This window comes from Heterodontus francisci, chromosome 2 (genome assembly GCF_036365525.1).
Source record: "Heterodontus francisci isolate sHetFra1 chromosome 2, sHetFra1.hap1, whole genome shotgun sequence".
In the NCBI taxonomy this organism is placed as follows: Eukaryota; Metazoa; Chordata; class Chondrichthyes; order Heterodontiformes; family Heterodontidae; genus Heterodontus; species Heterodontus francisci.
In genome coordinates, this window is record NC_090372.1 from 160751681 (window position 1) to 160771960 (window position 20280).

The window sequence follows — 20280 nt, forward strand, 5'->3', positions numbered from 1 at the left end:
ATGCCCTTTCCCCTCCCCCTCACAAGAAGAGGCGGCACAGTGGTTAGTACCGCAGCCTCACAGCTCCAGGGACCCGGGTTCAATTCTGGGTACTGCCTGTGCGGAGTTTGCAAGTTCTCCCTGTTACCGCGTGGGTTTTCGCCGGGTGCTCCGGTTTCCTCCCACCGCCAAAGACTTGCAGGTGATAGGTAAATTGGCCATTGTAAGTTGCCCCTAGTGTAGGTAGGTGGTAGGGAATATGGGATTACTGTAGATGTAGTATATAAATGGGTGGTTCTTAGTCGGCACAGACTTGGTGGGCCGAAGGGCCTGTTTCAGTGCTGTATCTCTAAATAAATAAATAAAAAAGACTGAATCAGTTAGTCATGCCCTCTACAAGTTGTCTGTTGATCTTCACAATCTAGGCTCACGCATAAAGAATAGAAACTTGATCAAGACATCAACTGAGCACTGTGAATGGATTTCTATCCCATGATATTTCTGACAAGAAACAATGCATAAATGATGTGTACTTTTGGACAAGGGACTATCTGGTACATGGATTTGTCAGCTATCAGTGGAGCACTAGGTCAGGCATCATGCTAGCAGTGGAAATTCATAAGTTTGCTTTGTCCAGTTGAAGTAATCCTAATGCCAATTAATTCACAGAGCAATGCAGATGCTGAAAGCAATGCTAGAGTCAGACCTATGCCAGTCACTGTTGTGTTACCTTAGGCTGAAGATTTTTGGAGGTTAACTCACTTTTAATTACAACTTACCGCGAGCTGCGGCTCCAGCTATCAATGGAATATAGATGCCATCATATCCTAGGTGGTTCTTCAAAAAGGCCCGTAATTGATCATAACAAGTGAAATAAATAACTGTTGCAGGCACTGCCATTATTCTGCAAGATAATTATATATTGTAAGGAAAGAATTAATCAGGCTGATTTTAAGTATGCTGATCTAATACTGCTATTCATTTTTCTTTATACTGTGATAATGTTAATGTCTAACTTTTGTTAAATATAGAGGTATGATACCTTAAAATAAGTGTACAACAATTCCAAGTACTGACCACTCAAATTTTGAACCGAGACTGACCCTTACAGCATTGCTAGATTCAAATATGAAGTAACTGCTCTCATTTAGCAGGTGGTTAACAGGAGACAAATCGGTAAAAAAGGGTTAAAAAAAAGACACAGTGCATCACAGGCAGAAATTTCTTTGGTTAGGGAGAAAGCCTTAAAAAAAAACTTGTGCGCTCTACTTGCATGAGAACATGGGTGGCACAGTGGCGAGCACCGCAGCCTCACAGCTCCAGCGACCCGGGTTCGATTCTGGGCACTGCTTGTGCGGAGTTTGCAAGTTCTCCCTCTGACTGCGTGGGTTTCCGCCGGGTGCTCCGGTTTCCTCTCTCAGCCAGACTTGCAGGTTGATAGGTAAATTGGCCATTGTAAATTGCCCCTAGTGTAGGTAGGTGGTAGGGGAATTGAGGGGATGTGGTAGGAATATGGGATTAACGTAGGATTAGTATAAATGGGTGTTTGATGGTCGGCACAGACTCGGTGGGCCGAAGGGCCTGTTTCAGTGCTGTATCTCTAAAATAAAAACTTAACTGGTGACCCTGAATGGGAAAACAGGTAGAACGTGCCTACTTTAACCAAGTTAAAAGGTAGTAGAAGCAAAAGATATTTGAAGGAGGAGTCATTTTCCCACATGTCAATAATCCTATTTAGGATTTATGGGTGTAAGGAAAGAGCATTCATGCAAAAACATTTTTTAATTAGGAGTTTAGAATCAAACCAGTGAATTATACATAAGTAAAGAGAGGCTTATACCCGGCAGTTTCACTTGGTGAAACTTCAATTAAATGCAACTGGAAATTAATATGGATAAGATAACAGAAGTAGGAAGTGTTCCTGTGATAGTGGCAATACTATTGCTACCAGATGATAAACTGATCAAGTAAAATCAATATACTTGCTGAAAAAATGATATATGCAAGGATACTAGTTACAGGGAATGAGGGAGTTTGTATTGCACCAGTTACATACTGCTATTTCAGGATAAGTGGTGCCTGCCAACTGGACTGATGTAGAGTTCAAAGTCAAAGTGGTTTCACCCGGGATGAAGAATTACCTAACTGCATTATACAGGCTGATTGGTAGAATTTAGAGAATTAATGTTTGGAGCAAGAAAGACATTGCTTTACACACTATTAGCATAGTTTGCTGGTTAGCAGTTTGCCTTACACCAACAAAACAAATCAAGAGTGACTAAAAAGGTTACCCTCTAGACAGAAGCCTTATAGGTAAGTTGCCAATTTTGGCTATAAAAGAATTTTTTGTACTTAAATGATTAATTCAATACATTAAAAAAAATCAGATAACTTAGAACTTGCTAATTACAAATGATACAAAAAGAGGGATGAGAACATTAGGAGCTCATTTTTGTTGGCAAATGGAGAATCACCTTGGGTGAGGTTATCTCGTGTTTTTTGTTGTCCAGATGGTAGCAATTGTAGCATTGATGATTAGACTTTGGTGGGTTTGCAGATCAGCGAGTTAAAACCCCAATATGAACAATTAAGAATGGCAGGGTTGGTGAATCATAAGCGAGGGATCATAAAGTGATTTCTTCATCCTCAAAAGCAGGGAACTGCAAGCTACCCTATTCGTGTACAGACATATGCAGGATTAGGATTATTCCCATGATTAAAGGTTTCTGCTTTCCTTTTACTTAGAGCTTGTAGATTTGTACTGTAGCTATAATAGCTGTGTTGTTTTCCGCTGAGGTGCGGAATGTGCAATTTATGCCCATTTAATTATTTTTGCGGCAATATTGTGAAACAATATAGCCAAGATGGTCTTGACATAAGAATTGAACAATGGGGTCAAAATGATTAGTTACATTCTTAATGGTAAACACATTCACCAACTAGAAGTTCACATTAACATTTTTCATGCCATAATGAATCAAAGTGTGTGTGTGAGACTAGAGATCTTGAGCTTTCCTTCACAATCTGTCGAGGGAGCCAGGATTGAAAGAATCAATGAAGGTTACATCTCCACACAGAGGGGAAAGGGGTGAATAGCATTTATTTTCCTGTGTGCCTACTGCTCAAAGACATTGTGGGTGATAAAAATTTGATTAAATATAATAAAATGATTAAGTTGCAAATCACATTGGGTGTCAGATTCAAATTCGCTTACAAGGCAATTAGTTACTCTTTATTTAGAGCTGTTACCCTTAGATGTAAAGTGGAGCATAGTAGAGGCAAGAACAAAAAGGTGTGAAAGTGACAAATTGTAAATGAAAAATTGGGATTTGAAGGTTAGATTAACCTGAATACGGAGCTCAGAACTGTAATGCATTTGAGCCTCTGACCATCAGCTGTGGTTGTACTCTATTTTAAAGTGTATGGTAAGTACTATTAATTTTATTAAACATGCAGTACATTATGAACAGTTGACCTCAATGTTTTAAGAACCTTATTGATTAAGGAATAGATAGAATATCTAATCAAAAACCATCCTTTCAGTGCAATTTAAATATTATGCAAATTTTTAAGAAACACAGTAAATATATTAAAACAGCAAAAGACATTCCTTCAAAGCCGAAACAGGTTAAATTTCATACTTTCCCAGGATTGGAAATACATCAATAGAACATGCTATGCACATTCCACACAACACATTAGTAAGTTATAGTTACCTTTAAAAATCCCCTTTATTAAATACCATATTTTATTTTAAACTAGTCATTAATACTGCAGGTGTAAAATTATATTTCATAGTTCACTGTAGATTTTTAAATCTGAAATTGATTTATACTGTACGTACAGAATGCAAAAAACCTCAGAACAAAATTTAAAAAAATCTTATTACAGGAAGTGTTTTCAAAGAGCAAGCAGTTGAAGAAGTTATTAGAATATAATGAAAAGAGCACAGGCAAGTAACAAATCTTTTTTAGTTCAAAACCTATATGAGTTTGAAATGCTGAAAGTTGTTTTGATTATTTACTGTTCATTCTAAAAATGAAAGCATTTTGTCTGTCAGACTGAATACAGAGTAGAATTCAAAATCTGTCATCGATGAAACCGTTCAGTGAGGATGATACGAACCGCCTGCAACAGGACACAGGTGAACTAGAAGAATGGAGAGACACGTGGCAGATGGAATTTAATACAGACAGGTGTGAGGTGATGCATTTTGGTAGAAGGGACAGGGTGAGGCAATACATACTTAATGGCACAGTTCTAAAGAGTGTGCAGGAACAGAAGGATCTCCGGTGCATCAATCTTTGAAGGTGGCAGGACATATTGAAAAAGGAGTTGTCAGCAAAGCATACGGGATCTTGGGCTTCATAAATAGAAGCGTAGAGTATAAAAGCAGGGAAGTTATGCTGAACCTTTCTAAAGCTCTGAAAGGCCCCACCTAGAGTACTGTGTCCAGTTCTGGTAACCATGCTTTAGGAAGGATGTGAGGGTCCTTGAGAGGGTACAGAGGAGATTTACCAGAATGGTTCTAGGGATGGGGTATTTTAGACACAACGTTAGGTTGGAAAAGCTGGGATTGTTCTCCTTGGGGGGGAAAGGAGACTGAGGGGTGATTTGATAGGTGTACAAAATTATGATAGGCTTAGACAAGACAGAAAAGAAAAAACTGTTCCCATTAACTGATGGTGCAAGGACTAGAGGACACAAATTGAAGGTTTTGTACAAGAGACACAGGGGGCATGTGAGAAAAATATATATACACAGTGAGTGGTAATGACCTGGAACTCACTGCTCACAAGGGTGGCAAAAGTGGAGACAAAATCAATGAATTCAAAAAGAAATTGGACGGGCACTTAAAGGAAATAAACTTGCAGGACTATAGGGGTCTAACAGGGGAGTGGGACTAACTGGAATGTTCCACGGAGAGCCGGCATGGACATGGGCCAAATGGCCTCCTTCTGTACTGTAAATAACTAATATGATACAGGCAGATGGCCAAGAAAATGAAAAGGACTGAAGTGAAAGCCATCTGAGTTAGAGGTGGCTACCAGGGTCATGCAAAGATCGACCCATCTGGAAGGCAGTGGAATTTACCCAAGCAACAGAGGGCCGAGGCAAGGGGTGATGAACTTAGCATAGGATGAAGAAATGCTGAGTGGGGTGGAAGAGGCTGGGATACAAGTTCTGCTACTATTATGCAAGAAGGTGCTGCTGTGGGCAGGGGGAAGGTGATGGACTAGACTGTAGGAAAACTATTGGGGTGAGGGGGAACGAAAAAAAAAATTATTTAAGAATACTGGGTATGTCTAGGATTTGGCCGCAGTTAGGAGGTTGACATAACCAGCTGAGGAGCTCTTCGATAAGGCAGTAGTACCCAAGCCAGAGAAAGTGTCCAAAGCCATATTGGGCACAAAAAGTAGCTACAACAAGAGATCCTACAATGGGAGTAATAGGAGCAAATAAAGGTTGCATTACAAACATTGACAACTACTATCTTTCTACAGCAGGATCAGACCGGACAACAGAGGAGGTGCAGCAATCTCTCTGAACAATGTGCCAGGAAAGCAGCAAAACTTATTGGACGCATTCCAAAAAGAACTTTGTAAATAAATAAATGAACTGTTTTTAAACACAAGAACATAAGAAATAGGAGCAGGAGTAAGCCATTTGGTCCCTCGAGCCTGTTCTAACATTCATGGCTGATTTGACTGCGGCTTAACTCCACTTTCCTGCCTGCCCTCCATAACCCTTTACTTCCTTGTAGATCAAAAATCTGACTGACTCAGTCTTGATAATATTCAATGACCCAGCCTCCACTGCACTCTGGGGTACAGAATTCTAAAGATTAGTGACTCTCAGAAGAAATTCCTCCTCATCTCTCTTTAAATGGGAGACCCCTTATTTTGAAACTGTACCCCTTGTTGTAGATTCCCCCATTAGGGGAAACATCCTCTCAGCATCTACCCTGTCAAGCCCCCTTAGAATCTTGAATGTTTCAATAAGATCACCCCTCATTCTTCTAAACTCCAGTAAGTATAGGCCCAACCTGCTCAACTTCTCCTCATAAGACAACCTCTTCATCCCAGGAAACAAAGTGAACCTTCTCTGAACTGCCTCCAACACAAGTATGAGAGATGATGGGAATAAAGCCTCAGAACTTAGAGGTCAGAGGAGAACATCTGCTGCACTCCTTTTAATGGCTGACCAAGCCCATTTTGGAAGGGCAGTTTGCCACAAGAGCCACACATGAAGTTGTCCCTTACTGGAGGTGTGGGATGATCTCTGCTGACGCCCTGTTGCAGAGCTGGTGTCTTCAGCTTCTGAAACTACATGTTGTGGTAGTGGCAAATTCCTGCCCACAGCTGGTGTCACCATTTGCATTGATCGTCAGCTAGAGCTTCCCACTGGTTGTGATTGATATTGAAGGCTTTCATGTCTTTTGACAGCAGCCCTGAATCGGAGCTTTGGGCGCCCTGTTGGTCTCCTGGCACAGGCTACTTCCCCGTATAGCATATTCTTGGGGATGCAGCCATCTTGCATCTGGTACACATGCCCAAGCCAGTGCAACCTTCTTTGCTTGATTAGTGCTAGCATGCTTGGCATGTTAACCCTAGAAAGGATTGCTTCATTGGTGACCGTCTTTCTGTGATGCAGAGGGTGGGTCATAGACACCAGAGATGGAAGTTATTGAGCTTTTTTTTTTTGGTAGGTGTATGTTGTCCAGGCTTTGCTGCTATACGTCGATGTGCTGAGGATACAGGCCTTGTAGATCAGCATCTTAGTCCTGTCGTAGTTTATCCATGCCCATTTTGTTAGTTGGCCAAAGTTGGTGGCTGCCTTTCGAATGCATGTGCTGAGCTCTTAAATCAAGAAACAGGTCTGATGAGTGATACTAGTGGTGAGTTGAGTCTGATCACAGGCAGAGACAACACCCTGTCCCACAACTATAGTTGTGGCAGCGGTTCTGCCACAAGGTGATATTATGAGTAAAGTGCAGTTGCATGGCTATCTTACTACTAAGAGGAAGCAGAGTGCTTAAGTCTCTCCTGCCAGCACATAGCCTCTGCATCACCAAGCACCACTGTAGTGCCTCCTTACAGTGACGCACAGCAACTAGGCACTAGGCTGAATTGCAGGGGGTCTCAGAGGAACCCTGATCCCCAGAGATGCGACATGCACGTCCACTAATGTGTGGACACACCCTGGCATCCAATCAGCTCCCAGCTATGGGTCAAATAGTACCCACTGCCTTGTGGGTCTGGCTTGAGAGAATCAAAGGCACTGGAGTGGAGTCCTATAGGAAGCTGGTGATCCCCTTTAAGCAAGCACCTTCCAGCAACTCCTGCAACAGAGTGGGTTCCAGGTGTAGGAGCTCCTGCCCTTCCTCTGGATTCAGTCTGAGGTCAACAGGAATTTGCAGATGCTAAGCAAATCTGTGTCTTCAAATCCTGCCCAGGGTATGCAGCCAAAAAAAAAAACATGGAGAGGACACTTCACCTCCTTAAATACAGAGATCGAAACTGTACAAGTACCTAGGTGTGGGCTCACCAACGCCCTATACAATTGTAGCAAGACGTCTCTACTTTTAGGCTCCATCACCCTTGCAATAAAGGCCGACATTCCATTTGCCTTCCTAATTATTTTGTAATTCATGGATGAGGACACCTAGATCATTCTGCACCACAGCATTCTGCAGTCTCTCTCCATTTAAATAATATTCTGCTTTTCTATTCTTCCCAAAGTGAATAACCTAATTTTCCCACATTATACTCCATCTGCCAAATTTTTGTCCACTCAGTGAACCTATCTATATCCCTTCACAGACTCTGTCCTCCTCACAACTTACTTTCCTACCTATTTTTGTATTGTCAGCAAATTTGACTACAATACACTCGGTCCCTTCATCCAAGTCATTAATATAGATCGTAAATAGTTCAAACCCCAGCACTGATCCCTGTGACACCCAACTAGGTACAGTTTGCCAACTTGAAAGTGACCCATTTATCCCAACTGTTTCCTGTTAGTTAGCCTCTATCCAAGCTAATGTATTACCTCCATCGGGAGCCCTTATCTTGTGCAGTAACCCTTTATGTGGCACCTTATCAAATGCCTTTTGGAAATCCAAATACACTATATCTAGTGGTTCCCTATTAACCACCTTGCTTGTTACATCCTCAAAAGAATTCGAATAAACTTGTCAAACATTATTTTCCCTTCACAAAAGCATGTCAACTCTACTTGATTGTATTACAATTTTCTAAATGTTCTGTTACTACTTCCTTAATAAATGGATTCCAGCATTTTCCTAATGACAGATGTTAGGCTCACTGGCCTACAGTTTCCTGCTTTCTGTCTCTCTCCTTTCTTGAACAGAATGTTACATTTGTCGTTTTCCAATCTTCTGGGACCTTTCCAAAATTCCCAAGATTCTGGAAGATTATAAGCAATGCACCCACTTGAAACAGTGATGGCCTTCATCCCAGCTTGGCTTCAAACCACCAACCTTTCAATGAACAGCTGGATTTGCTAACGATTGCTGCCTAAACCTAAAATGTAGTTGGTTAGCTGAACAAATAATATGGTGGCCAAAAGAAATTTTAAAACAAAAAGTGGGAAAATATATTGTTTGGTTTTGCTGATTTCTGATTTGTAGATTGGGAAAAATAAGTTGTGTAACTTGTGAGTTGGTGGTTTATGATTAAAAGCAGATCAGGAGGGAGGGAGAAGGTGGGGTAGATTTTACTACCTGTTTATATTTAAGCGACAGCATAGAGGGTAGTTGGTTACCCAATAGACTTTCTACAGATTTAGGTACAAAAATTCAGGAAGATTGGTGTCTGGGCACGCAGCAGGGGATTAAGGTATAATCCTTGTGTCAAAAATGTAGAGGTCCAAGGATAGTCCAATCCTTAGCCTCACACGTCATTATCAAAAGTATGCTGGCGCAGTCCTCTGTCAAAGACTAAGGTAAGATCAGGTCACTAGTGCCACAGCAGCTATGAGGTAAACAAAGGCCAAGGAGTTGAAATATAGGCCAGGGGATGATGTGAGAAAACTGCGAGCCCATGGGGGGTGTGGGTTGTAGGTAACAGCATTTGGGGCAGAGATAAAAGTTGTTGAGAGAGGAAAAGTGATTAGAATGAAAAATAATGTTTCTTTGGCAATATAGAGGACATTTGTGGAGTACTGAAGTTCAGAAAGGATATCCAAGAATATCAATAGATGAAGAAAGGATACAGCTAAAAGATGTTGATTAAAATTGAGACATGAAGAACCTGTTATTGAAGCACAAGATGAAAAAGACAGACTTGTATTTATATAGTGCTTTCCGGGACCTACAGCCAATAAAACACTTTTGAAGTGTAGTCACTATTGTAATATAGGAAATGCAATTTCCCCAAAGGGTATGGAAAGCAGGTTGTAGCAATTCAGCCTTCACACTGTGATAGATAGAGATGGTACGCATTGACAATGTGAAGCCTGAAAGAAGTCATGGATTTTTTTTATTATTCGTTCATGGGGGGATGTGGGCATCACTGGCTAGCATTTATTGCCCATCCTTAATTGCCCTCAAAAAGGTGGTGGTGAACTGCCTCCCATCGAATGTAGAGTGGAATAATTATCAAATTTGGATAAGGTTGGATGACCAGTGAAGGAGGTCATTGATATGCAACAGGCAGAGAAGGCAGATTCTTGGGGAACACACGAGTTAAATGGAAAAAAGATGATTCATTGATTACAGCCCAGATGGACCCAATTGCAAGGAAACTAGTTATCCATTATCACAGTTTTTATAGGAAACAATGTAATGGAATGCAGTTTCAGACTCCCTAACCCTATTGAAAAAAAGTTGGAGATGTCAGAGGCAGTGATAAATGATGCATTAAATGTTCAAGAGTGGAATTTCTGACCTGTGTGTGCGTAATATAGGTAACAGGATCGTTAGTAAAACAACCATACTATAAACTGCACTGTTGATCATGAATTAAGCCAGAACTTTCAATGTGCTATCAGCAGCTTCCAAACCTTTAGAAAATAAGTTAATATGCAATCTAAGAGTCAAGTGAGTTCACTTTCTTAAAGAAAAAATGAACACAAGTTAGGTTTTAACAGAAAGAAAGGCAGGTAAAGAGCAAGAGATTAAAAAAAGACAACCCAGGTGAAGTGTAAATTTGGTGACAGGATGATGGCAGGAATATTAATTAGGACCAGCAGTCTTACTGGAATTCAGAGAGACGATCAAGTATGTAACACAGACATGGCAGGGATAAAAGTGGCTAAATAAAAAGAGTAGCATAAATAGGTTATCAAGGCCATTGAATTTAGAATTGAAAGCGAAACACCATCCAAAAATATCACCTTTCTCTTAAAGCTGACAATTGTACAAATCAGATCAGAAGGGGTTGGATAGATGGAAGTTGAGAGAAAGAGTTTGGCCAGCAATCAAGTATATCTCTTGGCGGAAAAGAAGACACCTTTTCCCAATCAAGTTATTTTTGCCAACTCCAAGGGTAGGTATACAAAGATTATGGAGAAAAGACAAAATTAGTTCACATGTCTTAGGAGTGATTAAGGCAGCAGGTTTGAACACCAGAAAATGAATACATTTAATTAAGATACAGTATCAGATGAAGCATGCAATCAAACTGCAACAAAAGTATGAACTCAAATCAACCAAAATTTGCCTTCATAGAATCAAAAGAATAAGTACAGCCCAGGACACATTCAGCCCATTGAGTCTGCTCAGAGCTTTGAAGGGCAATCCTTCGTCACACTCTTCCCATTCTTTCACCATATCCCGGAAATTATTTCTCAAAGTTTTTATCCAATTCCTTTTTGAAAGTTACTACTGAACCGGTTTTCACCGTCTCAACAGGCAGCACATTCCAAATCTTAACCAGTCATTGCATTAAAAAAATATTTTTTCCTCATGTCACCTCTGCCAAAAGAGCCAATCAGTGCCCTCTGATTATCAACCCTTCAGCCACTGGAAACAATTTCTCTACCTAAACCCTTCAGGTCAAAACATTCAGTCAAATCTCCTCCTAGCGCTCTCTCCTCCAAGAGCAAAAACCCTAGCTTCTCCAGTCTATGCATGCAACGATAATCCCTTATCCATGGAACCATTCTTGTAAAATCTCTTCTGTACTGTCTCCAAAGTCTTCATATCCTTCCTAATATATGGTACTCAGAATTAGACAATACTGCAGTGGGGGCCAAATACATGTTTTACACAAGTTTAAACAAATTTCTGGCTTTGAATGCCATGCCTTTATTTATAACACCCAGGATCCCATATGCTTTATTAACTTCTTTGTTAACCTGCACTGCCACCAGGTCGGTCTGTTCTTGCTAAGTGGCATAATTTTAAAGGGGGTGCTTGTATTGACTCTCCTCATTCTGCCTACCAAAGTTTATGACCTCATACTTTTCTGTTAGTTTTCATCTGCCATGTGTCTGTCCATTCCACCACCCTATCTACATCCTCTTCGGTTCATAGGAAATAGGAGCAGAAGCAGGCCATTCGGCCCATTGAGCCTGCTCCGCCAAACAGCTGACCATCTACCTCTACGCTATTTCCCCCCACTGTCCCCATATCCTTTGATGTCGTTAGTATTCAGAAATCTATCAATTTCTTTCTTGAACATGCTCAATGATTGAGCTTCCACAGCCAGTTAGGGTTGAGAATTCCACAGATTCAGTGCCCCGAGTAAAGAAATTCCTCCTCACCTTAGTCTTAAATGGCCTGTCCCTTACTCTGAGACTGTGTCCCCTGGTTCTAGACTCACCAGCCAGAGGAAACATCCTGTCCACATTTACCCTGTAACAGCCCTGTAAGAATTTTGTACGTTTCAATGAGATCACCTCATACTTCAAAACTCTAGAGAATACAGGCCCAGTTTCTGCAATCTCTCCTAAAACAATCCCCCCATCCCAGGGATTAGTCTGGTGAACCTCCGTTGCACTCCCTCTACAGGATGTCTATCCTTCCTTAGATAATACTTCAGGTGTGATCTCACCAAGGCTGTATACAATTGCAGCAAGACATCTTTACTCCTTTACTCAAATCCCCTTGCAATAAAGGCCAACATGCCATTTTCCTTCCTAATTGCTTGCTGCACCTGCATACTAGCTTTTAATGACTCAGAAACAAGGGCACCCAAGTCCTTTCGGACATCCTCAACACTTCGCAACCTCTCAGTGAAAATAAGCACAGTCTGTCCAACTTTTCCTCATAAGAGGAACCTCATTGTTCTTTAGACAACCCGTTCATTCCACGTATCAATCTAGTAAACCTCCTCTGAATCGCCTCCAACGCGTTTACATCCTTCCTTAAATAAGGAGGCCAAAATTGCACACGGTATTCAAAATGTGGTCTCATCAATGCCCTGTACAACTGAAGCAGAACATCCTTACTTTTATTTTCAATTCCTCTAATAAAGGGTAGCATTCCATTAGGCTTCTTTATTATTTGCTGTACCTGAATACTAACATTTTGTGACTCATGCACTAGAACACCTAGATCCCTCTGCATCTTGGAATTCTGCAGTCGTTCCCCATTCAAGTAATACTTTGCTTTTTTATTCTTTCTACCAAAGTGAACAACTTCACATTTTCATTTATTCACATTATATTCCATCTGCCATGTTCTTGCCCATTCACTTAGCCTGTCCTAATCCCCTTGAAGCCTCCTTGCATCCTCCTCACAACTTACATTCCCACTTAGTTTTACGTCATCAGCAAATCTGGAAATATTACATTCAGTTCCCACATCCACATCATTTATATAGATTGTAAACAGCTGTGGCCCAAGTAGTGACCCTAGCGGTAATCCACTAGTAGCAACCTGACATCCTGAGAATGACCCATTTATTCCTACTCTGCTTTCTGTCTATTAACCAATTCTCAATCCATAGCAGTATATTACCTCCAATCCCACGTGCACTAATTTGGTTTACCAAACTTCTGTGTGGGACTTTATCAAAAGCCTTCTGAAAATTCAAATACACCACATCCACTGGTTCTCCTTTATCTATGCCACTAGTAACATCCTAAAAAAACTCCAACAGGTTTGTCAAACGTGATTTCCCTTTCATGAATCCATGTTGACTCTGCCCAATTTTACCATTATTTTCTAAGTGTCCAGTTATGTCAACATTTATAATAGATTCTAACATTTTCCCTACTACAGACATCAATCAGGTCTGTAGTTCTGTTTACTCTCTCACCCCCTTCTTAAACAGTGGGGTTACATTTGCTACTATCTAGTCTGCAGGAACCCTTCCAGAAGCTATAGAATTTTGAAAGATAACCACCAATGTATCCGCTATCTCTACAGCCACCTCCTTCGAAACTCTGGGCAGTAGCTCAACTGGCCCCAGGATTTATCAACTTTCAATCCTATTAAATTTTTTTTTTAAAAAAGAGTACTGCTTCCTTATAGATTTCCAATACCAATTTCTTTCAGTTCCTCATTTTTACAAGTCCCTTGGTTCCCTAGTATTTCTGAGAGATTGTGTTTTTTTTTTAAATTTATTTGTGGGGTGTGGACATGGACATCGTTGGCTCAGCCAGCATTTATTGCCCATCCCCAATTGCCCTTGAACTGAGTGGCTTGCTAGGCCATTTTTAAACAGTCAACCGCATTGCAGTGGGTCTGGAGTCACATGTAGGCCAGACCAGGTAAGGACAGCGGATTTCCTTCCCTAAAAGGACATTAGGTGAACCAGATGGGTTTTTACAACAATCGACAATCTAATTTGACAAGGGGATGGGATACAGAGTGGAGATACAGTAGGGGGTGATGCACAACCAAATATAGAAGAGAAACTAAGTCAGTCTGGAAGACAGAGCAAATATAGACCTGTTAACGCACAAGCGAATAATGCAAGGCTGGATTGAATCTATTTCAACACGAGGAGTCTTACAAGTAAGGCAGATGAATTGAGGGAGTTGATGAACACATGGGAATGAGATAGTATTGTTGTCACAGACATGGTTGAGGGAAGGGCAGAACTGGCAGCTCAATATTCCAGGGTATAGAATCTTCAGGCGTGCCGGGGGGGTGGGGGGAAGGTGTAAAAGGAGGTGGCATTGCACTTTTGATCAAGGAGTCAATTACTGCAGTAAGGAGGGATAATATATCTTAGACGGTTCCTCAAATGAGGCCATATGGGTAGAACTTAAAAACAAAAATGGGGCATGTACTACAGGCCTCCAAACAAACAGTCAGGGAGAGATAGAGGAGCAGGAGGCGTAAAAATAATAGGGTAATAATAGTAGGGGATTTCAACTTCCCCAATATTAACTGGGATAGTCTTACTACAAAAGGCTTAAAGGGAGCAGAATTGTTAAAGTGCATCCAGGAAAGCTTTTTGAGCCAGCACATAGAAAGTCCTACAAGAGAAGGGGCGGTACTGGACCTAATCTTAGAGAATGAAGCCAGAGAAGTGGTATAAATTTCAGTGGGGGAGTATTTCAGGAATAGTGACCAAAATTACCTTAAATCTTACAGAGTAATGGAAAAGGACAAAGATGGACCAGAAATAAGGGTACTGACTTGGGGGAAAGGCAGATTTCAATATGATAAAACAGGATCTGGCCAAAGTAGACTGGGAGCAGCTACTTGTCGGAAAGTCTACATCAGACCAGTGGGAGTCATTCAAAAAGGAAATAGTGAGAGTTTAAGGCCAGCATGTTCCTGTAAAGGTGAAGGGTAGGATCAACAAGTCCAGGGATGTCAAGGGATATAGAGGATTGATAAGGAAAAAAAGAGGCTTATGGCAGATTCAGAGGGCTAAAAACAGCAGAGACCCTAGAGGAGTATGGAAAGTGTAGTGGGGGTACTTAAAAAAGTAATTAGGAGAGCGAAGAGTGTGCATGAAAAAACACTGGCAGGCAAGATAAAGGAAAATCCCAAGCCGTTTTGTATTAAAGGGCAAGAGGATAACCAGGGAAAGAGTAGGGCCCATTAGGGCCCAAAGTGACAATGTATGTGTGGAGCCGGAGGACACAGGTGAAGTTTTGCATGATTACTTTTCATCTGTGTTCACTATGGAGAAGGACGACGTAGGTGTAAAGATCAGGGAGGGGGATTGTGATATACTTGAACATATTAATATTGAAAGGGAGGAGGTATTAGCTGTTTTAGCAGGCTTAAAAGAGGATAAATCCCCAGGCCCAGATGAGATGTAGCCCAAGCTGCTACGTGAGGCAAGGGAGGAGATAGCAGGGGCTCTGACACAAATGTTCAAATCCTCTCTGGCTGCAGGAGAGGTGTCAGAGGACTGAAGGACAACGAATGTGGTACCATTATTCAAGAAGGGTAGTAGGGATAACCCAAGTAATTAGAGGACAGTGGTAGGAAAACTATTGGAAAAAATTCTGAGGAACAGGATTAATTTCTACTTGGAGAGGCAGGGATTAATCAAGGATAGTCAGCACGGCTTTGTCAAGGGGAGATCATGTCTAACAAATGAGGGAATTTTTCGAGGAGGTGACTAGGTGTGTAGATGAGGGTAAAGCAGTTGATGTAGTCTACATGGACTTCAGTTATGCTTTTGATAAGGTCCCACATGGAAGATTGGTCAAGAAGCTAAGAGCCCATGGGATCCAGGGCAATTTGGATCCAAAAGTGGCAGGGAAGCAGAAGGTAATGGTCGAGGGCTGTTTTTGCGATTGGAAGCCTGTGACCAGTGGTGTACCACAGGGATCGGTGCTGGGACCCTTGCTGTTTGTAGTGTACATTAATGATTTAGACGTGAATATAGGAGGTATGATCGGTAAGTTTGCAGATGACACGAAAATTGGTGGTGTTGTAAATAGTGAGGAGGAAATCCTTAGCTCACAGGACGATATAGATGGGCTGGTAAGATGGGCAGAGCAGTGGCAAATGGAATTTAATCTTGAGAAGTGTGAGTTGATGCATTTTGGGAGGACTAACAAGGCAAGGGAATATACAATAGATGGTAGGACCCTAGGAAGTATAGAGGGTCAGAGGGACCTTGGTGTACTTGTCCATAGATCACTGAAGGCAGCAGCACTGGTAGATAAGGTGGTTAGGAAGGCATATGGGATACTTGCCTTTATTAGCTGAGGCATAGAAGATAAGAGCAAGGAGGTTATGATGGAGCTGTATAAAATGCTAGTTAGGCCACAGCTGGAATACTGTGTACAGTTCTGGTTGCCACACTTTAGGAAGGATGTGATTGCACTGAAAAGGGTGCAGAGGAGATTCATCAAGATGTTGCCTGGGCTGGAGCATTTCAGCTATGAAGAGAGACTGGATAGGCTAGGGTTGTTTTCTTCAGAGCAGAGAAGGCTGAGGGGGGACCTGATTGAGGTATACAAAATTATATGGGGCATAGATAGGAAGAAACCTTTTCCCTTAGCGGAGGTGTCAATAACCAGGGGACATAGAATTAAAGGTAATGGGCAGGAGGTTTAGAGGGGATTTCAGGAAAAAATTTTCACCCAGAGGGTGGTGGAATCTGGAACACACTGCCTGAAGGGGTGGTAGAGGCAGGAACCCTCACAACATTTACGAAGTATTTAGATGAGCACTTGAAACGCCATAGCATACAAGACTACAGGCCAAGTGCTGGAAAATGGGATTAGAATATATAGGTGCTTGATAGCCATCACGGACATGATAGGCCGAAGGGCCTGTTTCTGTGCTCTATAACTATGACTCTAAGTGGTACTTCATCAAATGCCTTTTGAAAGTCCATATACCCATGAACTGATATGCCCTCATGCACCCTCTATATTACCTCATCAAAAAACTGAAGTCAAACACAATTCATCCTTAAAAGGAATTCATGCTGGCTCTCCCATATTAGTCCATACATATCCAAATGGCAGTTAACTTTCCAGTGTTAAACTGACAGGTCTGTAAGTGTCAGGTTTAGCCAGATTTATCATGGCTTTATTTTTGAAAATATAGCCATTTAAAATGGGTAGAGGTAAGGTTGGGTATAGCATTTTTGCTGGAGTGTCCTCCATTGGAATATAGTATTTTAATCTCCTGGCTGAGCTGTTCTCTTTTCAACGTTGGTGGATCCCCACTACACTTCATTGGCATCTCACTAGGCAGAATTTTGAACTTCGGCAGAGATGTAAAATGGATGTCATTGGATCGGCCATTCATTGTACACTCCATCTTATTTTACTTTACATTGAAGTTGGGACTAGTGCATAACGAGTGGCAGATCCAACACTGCCCATTTATATTCCCCCCCACCGCCCCCAAGATGGTTTCAGTTTCATGCTTGATCCTCAGGCACATCGTGCTTCCATCCATTTTTCCCTCAAGGGAAATCAGTTCCTTACTATTCATATATCTTAAATCATATATCTTAAACCTGCATTGGTCTAATAAAATTTTTTTAAAACCTTTCACTTTGCTTTTTCTCATATCAGGTAAAAATAAATCAGTCAATTCTGCATTTTACCCACTCTAAAGCCTTAATAACACTAAATATGTAGCACAGAGCCCAATATCTCACACAGCACCCTAATTGAAGTCATACTAAGGTTTTATATGGGCTCATCATAACTTCTCAGCTTTTCAATTTCATTTTGAGGATATAGAACTTTGAACTGTTTGGCATTTTAACAGCATTGTCGACCTGAGGTTCTGCCTTCTTTTGTGAACCTGTACCTGCTGTATGTTTCTAGCTTTTGTTCTGGTTTTGTTTTAGCCATTTTAAAATATTTGTCTTTAACAGTCACCTACCAAAGATTTCCAAAGTAAGAGCAGTTTCGTTCCTCGCTAATTGTGACTTTTTAATGACAAAGCTGAACCACACTTAAAGACACATTTATATATTCTATTGCTTGTATTAAAATATAGCTTTGCAGGTCAAGTTTCTAACCTTATGACAGCATTATTTAAATAACCTTACAATGTTGGAGGAAGTCCACTCCAGAGTGACTTTAGTCCCTCATTACGAACAATTTGAACAAATGCATCCTAGAACGCAGAAATGAAAAATAATCATTGCGTTATGCCAAACAATGATTTAAAACAAAACACTTTCAAAAGACAGATCTACATCTGGTAAGGCACGTTGACTGCTTTTTTCCTTCTAAAAACTAAAATCTTTCGTAAAAGTAGACATCTGGTTCAGCTGGTACGTAATGCAGTAGTTATAGGGCCTGAAATCAGTGCTGCATTTGAAATGTAACAATAGTATGATGGAATGAAGTGTCAGTCTGGTAATAACTGCATACTTATGCAAAATAAGTACATTGAGGATATAATGGCTCAGTTTGCTATAGCAAGGAATCCAATATCATCTACCATTAGTTAGACTTACCCACCACCCCCCCTCAAACATGTGAGGGCGTGAACTGTGTGTGAATGCGAGTGTGAGTGTGTGTGGCAGGTTGCCGAGAATGCAAGCTGATAATGAAGCAGTGAGGGAAAACAGGCATCTGGGACTGAGTGAAAGGGCAAACAACTATGCATCTCCTTAAATCAAGCAGACTGAAAATTAACAGGACAATTGAGAAGGAAGTGTAGAGTGGGCAAATTCAATGACAAATCAAGTAAAAAAAAAAGAGAAATTGAGCAAGGGAAAGAAAGAAAGGAAGGAAAAAGAAAAAAATATATATTTTACGTATTTAAACCGCAATTAAAACTTGGAGAAATGAGACACCACACTTAATTTTCACTGTCAAGGAGATTGATTACAAGTAATTAACATTTATTATATCGTTAAAAACATACTTAGACTGAAATGGCCAAGACTTAACTGCCTGTGGTGAACAGTTCCCTCTAACATGGAAATATAGCAAGTTCTCTCCACTTAATACATTTCCAATGGTGAGCCAACCAGCAAGAAGCCATTTTCGTGCAGCTTATAGAATGGCACATCTCAGACAGCAACTTCTGGATTTCCACATTTAACGGCACATCTGCCCTTGCCTGCAGTTGTTGTAGCATTTGCAGATAAATAATGGGGAGTGTCATTAACCTCACTGTTTTACTGACAGCAAATTATGGGCCATCACAATTTATAATATATATTTTTGTATAAAGTATTTTATATAATTCTTGAGTATTGTTACATAAACATAATGGTATAGCATTGAATGAATGCTATTGGGTAAGGATAAACAGGCTGGTCTGTTCACTCTTGAAGAGAAGGCTGTGAGGTGACCCAATAGGTCTGTAACGTTACAAAATGATTTGTACAGTAGACACAACGGACGACGGATGGACAGACGGAAAGGGAGAGTGAGAGTTAGAGTGTGAGAGAGAGAGGTTCCACTTGTGCAGAAGAGCAAAAGAAGATAGTATCAAGATAGTTACCAAAACAATGAATTGGGTAAACAAGTTTCTTCTGAATTCCAGAGCCCAGGCTAATGCTCGGGGGACATGGGTTCGAATCCCACCATGGCAGATAGGGAAATTTGAATTCAATTAATAAATCTGCAATTAAAGAGCTAGTCTAAATGATGACCATAAAACCATTGTCGATTGTCCTAAAAACCCATCTGGTCCACTAATGTCCTTTAGGGAAGGAAATCTGCTGTCCTTAACTGGACTGGCCTCCATGTAACTCCAGACCCACAGCAATGTGGTTGACTCTTAAAGTGGCCTAGTACGCCACTCAGTTCAAGGGCAAATTCGAGATTGGCAATAAATGCTGGTTGATACCCACAGCCCACAAACTGAATTTTTAAAACTTCCCCATGAGTGGTGAAAATGTGGAACTTGCTACAGCAGGAAGTGGCTAAGGAAATAGCATAGATGTATTTACGGGGAAGCTAGACAAGCATGAGGGAGAAGATAGAGAGAGTTATGCTTACAAGAGTTGGATGAGCAGAGGCTAGAGTGTAGCCTATGGTTTTGTTGGGCCAAATGGCCTGTTTCTGTGCTGTTGTCAGGCAAACCTCCTACCTGCCAAGACTGAGGCTCACATTATTTTGCCACATGAACATTAAAACTTAATAAGTGCAAGCCCCTGACTGGAAAGACATTTTTGCATAGTAACAGACAGACAGTGTTGAAACAATGGGGACCCAATAGTTGCTTCCGCAACACACAGAAGTGGTCAGACCAGTTTTAATCACATGACTAACTGGCTGTTGCAGAGGTTTGAACTGAGAGTTATAAATTGGAGAAAACAGTACTTGAGATCAGAAAGCTCCTGGTTTGATAAGACCTCTCTCCTGTCTGCCTTCACCTTACTTTCATCAGCTTTGGAAACTCAAAGAGAGAAGTCTCCCACATGAGCAAGGTTTAAAAGGAACACTGGACCCCAACGAAACACAAGATCATATCTTCAATCA

The 20280-nt window shown here is 41.0% G+C and overlaps 2 protein-coding genes across 3 annotated transcripts in view; one reads left to right on the forward strand and one right to left on the reverse strand.

The window, feature by feature from the left end:
* rundc3b (RUN domain containing 3b) overlaps nucleotides 1–3925 on the forward strand; it is a 174492-nt gene extending 170567 nt beyond the window's left edge. The window contains exon 11 of the mRNA XM_068013114.1: nucleotides 3871–3925. Coding sequence (XP_067869215.1) covers nucleotides 3871–3917 — 47 coding nt within the window. The 3' untranslated portion in view covers nucleotides 3918–3925. The remainder of the gene's footprint in view (nucleotides 1–3870) is intronic.
* Nucleotides 1–20280, reverse strand: part of LOC137348033 (mitochondrial glutathione transporter SLC25A40-like) — a 64217-nt gene that overhangs the window by 21258 nt on the left and 22679 nt on the right. For both annotated transcript variants that reach the window (XM_068013127.1, XM_068013136.1), the window contains exons 5-6: nucleotides 17886–17953; nucleotides 759–883 (exon numbers count right to left, since the gene is read on the reverse strand). In XM_068013127.1, the coding sequence (XP_067869228.1) occupies nucleotides 759–883; nucleotides 17886–17953 (193 nt within the window). The remainder of the gene's footprint in view (nucleotides 1–758; nucleotides 884–17885; nucleotides 17954–20280) is intronic.